Consider the following 10,994-nt stretch of genomic DNA (forward strand, 5'->3'; position numbering starts at 1 on the left):
ATGCAGTCGACATTGCCAACTACTTATTATATGTCATAAGAAAATACTATAATTGTGTTTTGCTCGGTGTACTCGATACTGCCCGACGTTGTGGTTATCGCTTTGAATGGGTAAGTGGTATTATTTTTAATGTTCAAATTTAACTTTAGAATTGAATATTTTTTATTCATGTTTAATTTTAACCGACATGTGTAGAGCGGTGGGGGGATTTAATGCGTGCAAAAGAAGTCTTATTGGTAAAAAGTCAGTCTATGTTTACCCAAGAGTAAGTATATTACTTGAGCTTTTTGATATTAAATTATTTGTGTGTATTAGTGTGACATAAATAAATAAAAATTATTTGTAGGGGCGAAAGCAACCCGCCAATCATTCTCGTGGAAATTATGTTATGAGATATATGCTTCATACTGTCTCCAGAGACATTACATAAGGATGGATGAGGAATTATATATATATATATATATATATATATATATATATATATATATATATATATATATATATATATACACGCGTCCTATATATGAGGACGTATCATATGAGAATGACATTTTTATATGAGAAAATGAAAATGAATTTGAACCATTAGATTTTAAAATAAATGGTCGAGATTATGCCTCAATCTTTTTTTCTCTCTCCATCATTTATTTTAATAATGGAGGAGAAATAAAAAAGACTGACACATAATCTGGACCATTTATTTTTAAATCTAATGGTTCAGATTTATTGTCATGTTCTCATATAAAAATGTCATTTTCATATGATACGTCATATATATATATATATATATATATATATATATATATATATATATATATATATATATATATATATATATATATATATATATATATATATATACTTCTTAAGCAGGCCCGAATCTGGATCCATGCAACTTGGCACGTTGCATTTTTTTATAAACTATAAACAAGATTTAAGTATATATATTATCTATTAAATGTGTATTCAGATAAGTGCCAAGCGTCCCAGCGGCAATGCCATTCATTTTGACCATATGAGGACGCAGGTTCAATCCATTATTTTTAAAATTCAAATAAATATATGGTGAGGACATACACTTAGGTTCAATCCATTATTTTTAAAATTCAAATAAATATATGGTGAGGACATACACTTGGAGGGGATATGTACATCCTGACTTTCGTCGGTAAATATATGGCACCCTTAAGACCTTCTCCCCTTGGGCCTCACGCTTGAGGGGCTGTGTATATCCTAGAATGCTTTTTTATCTAGTCATATACTATTTTTTATCTTTTTCATCAAATGCTTTTTATCTTAAAATGAATCAATCAGAACTATAAAAAGCCTAGCATCACTAAACATATTTTTGATAGTTGCGTCGATAAAATTGTTTTAGCCCTTTTAATTTGAATATTTTTTTAACTATAATTTCTAACTTTTTGAAAAAATTTAAAAAATAGTTTCCAACTTATTTTTATCAAAATTACTTTATTTTAATTCTAACAACCGGATCCATTATCCAATGTCTGTTGAGAATATTTTTCTTCATGTGTGGAAAACACAAAAGAAAAAGATGAAGTTGTCTCATCTAATAATTTCCAAAAGCAAAGGCTATGTCAAGCACTTTCTCCATGTCATTAATCATTCAAACAGAGAACTAACGACTATATATGTAGGGTACTAGGTAGATGAAGTTCTTCAAGTGAAGACCAATACACTATGAAACAAATGGGTGGTGGTTCCCTATTTTCTCTTCACATTATTGTTTCATTACTTTTCCTTTTCATGTTCTTGCTAGAACCGGTCTATGGAACCAAAAAGGTAGACTTGTTTTCACTCATTTGATGTTTTTTGTTACAAATCATGTTATTGCAATTATGTTGCTAAATAGTAAGTATTTTTTGTTACATTTTACCACCCGTTGGTTTTGTTGTACAGTGTTATATTGTGTACTTGGGAGCACATTCTCATGGTCCTAACCCTACATCTCTTCAACTTGAAATTGCTACCAATTCTCATTATGATTTACTAAGTTCAACTTTGGGAAGGTATAAAATGCATGATATAATTATTTAGTATTTTATAATTCTTTGTTAGGGTAAATTATACTAATATTATTTTTTAATAAGATAGTCTCATTAAACCAACTCAGTTAATAGTTATGCAGAGATGCAGTATTAAACCAACTCAGTTAATAGTTGTGCAGAGATGCAGTAGTGTCTTCACTCGGCTATTTGAGCTATAAATTTAATAAGATTCTCTTAAAATTTAAGAAGCTACCTTGTATAAAAAATTATTGTTGGACAATTATTTACTATACTTTTTCACAATCATCATCTTCCCTCATATTTATTTATTATTCAAAGTTTAAAATTTAATTTATTTCACTTTAAAAAAGTTAAAAACCATTACGCTCCTAAAAAAGTTGATGGATATGTATGATACGTGCATTGTTTTACAGCCGGGAGAAAGCGAAAGAAGCAATCATTTATTCATATAACAAACACATCAATGGCTTTGCTGCTCTACTTGAAGAGGAACAAGCAACAGATATTGCAAGTGAGAATTCTACCATATTAACTAAATTTAATCATAAAATTAGAAATGAGTTTTATATTTCATGTCATTAACTTTAAATATTAAGGATCTAATAGTCCAATTAAATTTTGGTTTAAAATTAGTTGACACAATAATGTTTCCATTTGGACAGAAAAGGCAAACGTAGTGTCTGTGTTCTTGAGCAAATCTCATAAACTGCATACTACTCGGTCATGGGAATTTCTTGGACTGCACCGAAATGGAAACACTGCATGGCAAAAAGGAAGATTTGGTGAAAACACAATAATTGCAAACATTGACACTGGTATGCTTTTGGATTTTTGAATTATTATATTTTACCTTGTTAAAAGAGCAAGTTCTTTTACAAGTTAAAGTTACATAAGAACAATTTTATATAGGTGTTTGGCCGGAATCCAAGAGTTTCAGCGACAAAGGATTTGGCCCTATACCATCAAAATGGCGTGGCGGCAAAGCCTGTCAAATTAGACAATTTGAAAAATTCAAGAAAAATCCTTGCAACAGGTTTTTTTCCTCTCTTGTTTGCAACTTAAACAAGACATAATTTTCATCCCTTTATCAGTTCAATTATTCCTCCTATATGTATATACATAAACAGGAAGCTAATTGGAGCCAGATTCTTCAGCAAAGCTTATGAAGCATATTATGGCAAGCTCCGTCCATCCTTACTTACCGCACGCGACTTTGTAGGCCACGGAACTCACACTCTATCAACGGCTGGTGGAAACTTTGTTCCAGGTGCAAGTATATTTGCTATTGGCAACGGTACTGTAAAAGGTGGTTCGCCAAGAGCTAGAGTTGCAACCTACAAAGTATGTTGGTCTCTAACAGATGCTGCTGACTGCTTAGGTGCTGATGTGTTGGCTGCTATTGATCAAGCCATTAGTGATGGTGTTGATATAATCTCACTTTCGGCTGCTGGCCAGTACCTTGTTAATCCCGAAGATATTTTTACCGACGAGGTTTCAATAGGTGCATTTCATGCACTTTCTAGAAATGTATTATTGGTTGCTTCTGCAGGAAATGATGGACCAACACCAGGAAGTGTTGTGAATGTAGCTCCATGGGTATTCACAATTGCTGCAAGTACATTAGACAGAGACTTCAGCAGTACTATTACTTTTGGCAACAATCAACAAGTGACGGTAAATGTCATCGTAATTCTAATTATTCCTATTATTATTAACTAATAGTAATTAAATTTGAAATAATTGTTTTCTATTTTCTACTACTAGGGAGCCAGTCTTTTTGTAAACTTGCCACCAAACAAAGCCTTTACTTTGATTCTTGCTACGGATGGTAAGCTTGCCAATGCGACAAATCGTGACGCGTAAGTACAAATCTCAAATGCTTTACTTTGAAATAAACGTACTAACTAACTGAACTAAATAATGATTTCTTTCACTTTTTTATATGTATTGTTGCAGACGACTTTGTAGGCCTGGAACTCTTGATCCTTCAAAAGTGAAGGGTAATATAGTGGAATGTGTTAGAGAAGGGAAAATAAAATCAGTTGCTGAGGGTCAAGAAGCTTTATCAGCGGGCGCAAAGGGAGTGCTTTTAAGAAATCAACCTAAAATTAGTGGAAGAACACTTCTTTCTGAGCCTCATGTTTTGTCTACTGTCAACTCTAATAAAGTCGTTCATCGGAACTCAACACCAAAAAAGGATTACCCCTCTACTGCCTATGACATAACTTCAATGTAATTGATTTGATTATATACCCGTCTTACTCTTCCTCCCCCAAACACGCACGCGCATACCCTTTTAGACCTGTTACATTTTTTGACATGTTACAAATGAAAAACTCTAACCGTAGAAATTATATTTATAATTGCAGGGACTCTAAATTAAAAACAGGTACTACGGTAAGGTTTTCAGGAGCAAAAACTTTCTATGGAAGAAAGCCAGCTCCAGTAATGGCTTCATTCTCATCTAGAGGACCCAATAAGATTCAGCCATCAATACTCAAGGTATATATACACTTGGACTAGTTATCAACTATCTATAACATATCTTATATTCCTCTATTTTTTCCGATGCCGTTTCTTAAATTTGTTTTTGTTTCAGCCTGATGTAACCGCACCGGGTGTGAACATACTTGCTGCCTATTCACTATCCGCAAGTGCATCCAACTTACTAACAGACAATCGCCGAGGAGTTCCATTCAATGTACTGCAAGGAACCTCTATGTCTTGCCCTCATGTGGCTGGAATCGCGGGACTTATCAAAACACTCCATCCGACTTGGAGTCCAGCAGCTATTAAATCAGCTATCATGACCACAGGTACACTCACATTACAGTTCCTTGATTTTTATTAAGCACAAGATTTCTAACTTAATTAGTTATATATATCCTTCCAGCAACCAAACTTGATAACACGAACAAGCCAATTCAGGATGCGTTTGACAAAAAACTGGCAACTCCATTTGCTTATGGTTCAGGGCATGTACAACCTGATCCTGCAACAGATCCTGGACTAGTTTATGATCTAGGCATTAAGGATTACTTGAACTTCCTATGTGCTTATGGCTACAACCAACAGCTCATTTCAGCACTTAATTTCAATGGCTCATTTACCTGTTCAGGATCACATAGCATAACAGACTTGAACTACCCTTCAATCACATTACCAAATCTTGGTTTATATGCCGTTAATGTGACTCGCACAGTCACCAATGTTGGATCACCAAGTACATATTCTGCAAAAGTCCATTTGCCTGGATATAAAATTGCTGTCGTACCTAATTCCTTGAGTTTCAAGAAAATTGGTGAAAAGAAAACATTCCAGGTTATTGTGCAGGCAACCAATGTGACTCCAAGGCGGGAATACCAATTCGGGGATTTGCAATGGACTGATGGAAAACACATTGTAAGAAGTCCTATCACAGTTAAGCGCAGATAAACAATCTCTACAAAACGCGTTTTGTCATGATATAAGTTGGAATAAAAAGTGTTGGTTGTAGAATATTTATCAATTAGACACCAACAGTAAGGTTTATTTTATTTTTGCGTGTTTTGATCCAATGTGAAGCATGGACTGCTCGCGTTAGTTTCCCTTTGTTTTGTGTGTTTTTCTTGAAATAAAAGTGGGTTGAATCATGTTTGAAGGGTATGAGCAATCAGCCTTTGATGCTTTGAGGAGGTCATGGCATTTATGAGATGAAACAAGCTTGATGAGGAAGAAATTCAAGAAGGGAATATGCTTTGAGACAAAGTATAATTATAATGCAAAGAGGAAATGTGCTTTGAAAAAAGGAATAATTCTAATTCAGTGCATTGTCTTTTCTTCTCTAGTAACTTCAATAATACCGATCATCTTTTTCCTATAAATGTGTCATGCCCAAAGAAATAAATTCAGAAGATTTTGGTTGAAAAGTTACAATTGTGTATTTGTGAGATTAAACCTCTTTTTGGTTCTTGATACATTTGGCAATTTATGTGGAAGCACATGTTAATGTATCTGAGTATTAGGATTTCATGTTATCAATAGGTTGTGTGTTATTCTGTTATTCAGTACAAATGAAAAACTTTACTTATTACACACTAAAAATAACACTTCGACTAATTTGGCAACATTAACTATAAATAATATGGCGGATACAAAGCTGATGTTTCCAAAAATCAAAAGTATAATGCACGAACATATAACTCAAATCAAACCCTACCAGGCTTCTACTTAATGTTGAAGACTAAATACTTTAATTGATATTAGGAATTTATTATTCAGCTTGTTATGAGTTGCTTAATTATTCTTCCCGTTAATTAATGGACTAGCAAGTTAGTAGGAATAGTTAATTAGTGGATTCCAAGACGTTGTTCATGGATGATGAAATTTTTCCTCGAATTACAGCAGTGGCCACTTCTCATGAGACATGGGAAGAATTTATGTGAGATAAGAAGGTAATTACTGTTAAATTACAGACTCTGCATAGAGATTTTGAGACTTTGGTTATGCAAGACAAAGAATTTGTTCAAGCTTATTTGTCTAGAGTTTCTGGATTTGTGAGTCATATGTATGAGTAGTGAAAATGTAGTGAGTAAGGTTTTGAGAAGTTTACCTACAAAATTTGATCATGTTGTGGCTGCTATTGAGGAATCAAAAGACTTGTCTTTCTATATATTTGATAAACCGATGGGATCTTCTTGTTCCAAATTCGATTAAGTATGAGTCAATTTTCTTGTTCCATGCCCTAGGTATTTGCTTGAGGCCATACAGCGCTTTGTGCAAACCTGTATACTTTTCTTCCTTTCTCCTGAATCACAAACCCAAAAGGTTGTGTGACATAGACTTTTTCCTCTAAAGGACCATTCAAAAATGCTGATTTTACATCTAATTGAAATGTCGAACAGCTTTGCTTGCATGCCAAGACTACCACTAGTCGAACAGTCTCCAACCTTGCTTCTGGTGCATATACTTCAGAGTAGTTGAGTCCTGCTCTCTGAAGAAATCCTCGAGCTACCAATATCGCCTTATGTCTTGCTATTGATCCATCAATATTGTACTTCAACTTGAACACCCACTTCACTTCGATAACTTTGGTGTGTGCTGACAATTCGACCAACTCCCATGTGTTATTTCTTTCAATTTCCTATAACTCTTTGACCATAGCTGACTTCCACTGTTTATTCGTTAGAGTCTTGCTATAGTTGATTAGCTCAGCATCTCCGAGTAAAAAAAAATGAACTAATTCTCCATCTGGTGTTACTTCATCATCACCAACCACTTCATAGTCTTGAAGTCTTGTTGGAAGAATTCTAGTTCTTTGATGTCTTTGACTTGTGCTAGCCACACCCTCTTCGACTTTGACTGTGTCGGGAATGTCAGCAACTGCTTCGACTTAGACTAGAATATTGATAATTTATTTGACTTCAACATCATTACTAGTTTCGTCGAAACCATAGCTCATCAGTGGCTTGTCAATTAAATCACCAGAATTCCAATCCCATGCAGAATTTTCACCAATCACAATATCTTGACTCGTCAGGATCTTCTCATTAATTGGATTAAACAACCTGTATGCTCCAATTTTGTGATATCCTACCACAATCATAAATTCACTTTTGTATTCTTCTCACATCAGGAACATGCATGTAACAAATAGAGTCAAACACCTTCAGATGACTCACAGATGGTCGTTTACCACTCCATACTTTTTCCGTAACCTTGTTATTCAACTTCTTGGTAGGACACCTATTCAGAATATAAACAATTGTGGTGACACCTTCACTCCATAAGGATTTTGGTAGATTCTTCTACTTCAGCATGCATCTTGCCATATCCAATATGGTCATGTTTCTTCTTTTTGCTATTCCATTATGTTGAGGCGTATAAGGAGTAGTTACCTCATGATCGACACCATGTTCTGCACAAAATTCTTCAAATATCTTTCATGTGTATATCTGTTCGCAGAACCTCGATCTTCTTCTCACTCTGGTTTTCGACAAGTGTCTTCAAACTCTTAAAGATTTCAAACACTTCATCTTTTAGCTTGATCACATAGATCCAAAGCTTTCCACTATACTCATCGACAAACGAAACAAAAATACTTGTTTCCACCAATGGTATGCTCTTCAAAAGGGCCACATACATTTGAATGTGCAACTTCAAGTATGCATGAGGATCTCATTGGCGTAGTCGAAATAAAAGAAATTCTAGATTGCTTTTCGACTATACAATCTTCACACAATTTGTCGGGCATCACAAGACTTGGTATGTCATTTACCATCTCTTGAGTAATCAGTTGATTCAGTGACCTAAAATTTAGATGGTCAGACCTCAAATGCCATAATGGTCGAAAATTGTTTTCAAACATCGTACCTTTTTCGAACTGATCATAGTCTTAAACTTCTAATTCTTCAACAGCGGAGATTTTAAGACCAAATTATTCTGCGTGTCAAACAATTCTAAGGATACATTTTAAATGACAACTGAGAAACATTAATCGACCAGTTGTCCAACACTTAGAAGATAGAACTTCATGCCAAGTACATAAAGTACATCTATGATCATAACTTTTGATTCATTTCTCCTTTGAATAACAATGTTGCTAGTATCTTCTCCTTGCAATAAGCTATTATCTACAAGTTTGACCTTGCTCTTCTTCGACTCGTCGAAATCTGCTAACCACACTTTTCAACCAATCATGTGATTTGAGCAGCTCGAGTCGAGAAACCAGATCTTGGATTCGACATGGTTATCTGCAACTGCAGCCATAACCACCACATCTTCAGAATCATCTGAATCTTGACGTGCAAAATTTTCTCCTTCATCCTTGCCTTTTATCGGTTCCTTATCTTTCTTGTATCAACAATTCTTAGCCAAATGACCCCATTTTTCACAGTTATAGCACCACACGTCCTTTTTCTCTTGTTTATCTTTCTGTGTTTCCTTCTTACTTTGAGTCTTGTCTCCTTTGTCTTTCAACTTGTTGCAACCAGCAGGCAGTGCTTGTATCGAATCTTGAACCCCTTTCCTTTCGAAAATCCTAATCCCATTCGCCTCCAACAAACCAACCAAATCTTCTAATTTTAGGTTTTCAAGATTGTTGGATTCTTGAATAGCTACGATAACGTGGTCAAAGTGAGAGGTCAAAATCCGCATTACCTTGTCAACTATCATCTTATCAATTAGTGTTTCACCACAATCATTCATGAGATGGATGAGATTCTGCACCTTCGACACATAGCCCGCAATCTTTTCATCTTCTCTCATATGCAACAATTCGTAGTGTCCTCACAAAGTTTGAAATTTGATATCTTTGACTTTCTCACCTCCTTCATAGTATTTGACAATATTATCTCATGCCTCCTTCGTCAATTCAACATGAGAGATCTTGTCAAAATTCGCCGAATCCAACGCCGATTGAATGCAATGCGCAACCTTGCAATCTTTCTTCTTCGCCTCCTTGTGTGCAGTTTTCTGCCCGAGAATGTTGTTTCGACCACTTCTGGAGTTTCATGAAAACCGGACAAGGATTTCATCTACTTGCTCCATCAGTTCCAATTTTTGTCGTCAAGAATTGAACGAGAGTTCGAAATTTCGTTAGTACCATTCATCTAGAGTTTCTGGTTCGTGTTCTTGATCGTGTTTTCAAACCTTAAGGTGATAGGTGTATGGATTCTCCCACTTATAAATGCTCAAGTCTCCACATTTATAACCAATGTAGGACTCCAACTCACACTTGACTTATTATTCTCAACAAGGTGCAAGTTACTTAAACAGAAGCGCCTGGATTCAAATCTTCAAATTGATTCGGACTTTGGAATCCAAACTAGTTTGAAAATAGTGTGGTCTTGATTCTATTTTGGATGCTATATTTTAGGCGCATCCAGATTCCAATCTCCAAACTTATTTAAATCTTCAAAATTTATTTGTGTTTTAAGTGTGTCCAAATTCCAATCTTAGAAATTTGATGTTATTTTTGGAATTTTCATAGAATGCGCGAGTAATGCATCAGTTATCCTGTTATAGATTGAATAACCCCTTGACTAAAAGCAAATGTTACATTGAGTAACCCCTACACTAAATTGCAGGTCACGTTATAGAAATTGCAATTTGACTCGAAACTAAATTGCAACGATAGGCAAGTAAAGCACAATAAAAAGGGTGTAACATTGAATTGCAATCTAAACGTTTTCCTGAACATGTGAGTTTGTGACCCAGACCTTTTCCTGAACTAATCACTTCACTTCCATAACTAAAAACTCAGTTTTCCATAGCCATTAAAAGATGAAAACAATTCTCACATATAATTATAATAAATAATCATAATTATATGTTCAGACCATATCACATTCAATATGGGACTTTCGGTTGTTAAATACAGTTGTAAGTTAAAAATTCTACATTGTTTAAAAAAGTGAAAGTTGAACATTTTAAAAACAAGAGAACTCATATACCTAATACTTTAAGATTTTAGGTAATATGTGGTACGTATAAAAAAAAATTCTGTGGTCAGGCAGCGTGTCCCATTAAAATATCCTTGACGTGATAAGGGCATGTAATCATATTGTGACCCTAGTGATCATATAATAATGACCTAACTAAGCCTTATAAAAACAAGTTTCTAAATTGACAATTACTTGCATTATAAAGGTGTACTAGTGTCTTATCAGGATAGTGCTCTTGTTTGTTTAGAGTGGCAGCAAGAAGGGACAGCTATCTATAGGGCACTGTAGAAGGGACAGCTCAAGATCATATTGCAAATATGAAAAAATTAGCTATTGTTAAATCTAAGCCAACAATTTTAAAAACTAAATTAAATGAGTTAAATACAAGGTGAGGATTTGTTAGTATACTAATGGCAGAACTAATAATTAGTAGTGCACTAACCCATCTAGTGTTTTGCAAAAGCAAATTCTAATTTTATCTTCAAGGCAATAATATGAATCATGAAAAATGAGCTTTAAAGTGGAGGCCAAAAAATAATGC

General features: G+C 34.5%; 1 protein-coding gene across 1 annotated transcript; it reads left to right on the forward strand.

Annotated features, from left to right (window-relative positions):
- Positions 1-1,622: 1,622 nt before the first annotated feature.
- LOC131609759 (subtilisin-like protease Glyma18g48580) lies at positions 1,623-6,069 on the forward strand. The gene is made up of 11 exons (XM_058881551.1): positions 1,623-1,803; positions 1,921-2,030; positions 2,444-2,541; positions 2,693-2,845; positions 2,940-3,063; positions 3,158-3,704; positions 3,795-3,889; positions 3,987-4,262; positions 4,400-4,532; positions 4,630-4,846; positions 4,924-6,069. Exons 1-11 carry the CDS (start codon positions 1,702-1,704, stop codon positions 5,463-5,465), a joined length of 2,397 nt encoding a protein of 798 aa, XP_058737534.1. The 5' UTR covers positions 1,623-1,701; the 3' UTR covers positions 5,466-6,069.
- Positions 6,070-10,994: the final 4,925 nt, after the last annotated feature.

Source organism: Vicia villosa, linkage group LG6 (assembly GCF_029867415.1).
Source record: "Vicia villosa cultivar HV-30 ecotype Madison, WI linkage group LG6, Vvil1.0, whole genome shotgun sequence".
Lineage (NCBI taxonomy): Eukaryota > Viridiplantae > Streptophyta > Magnoliopsida > Fabales > Fabaceae > Vicia > Vicia villosa.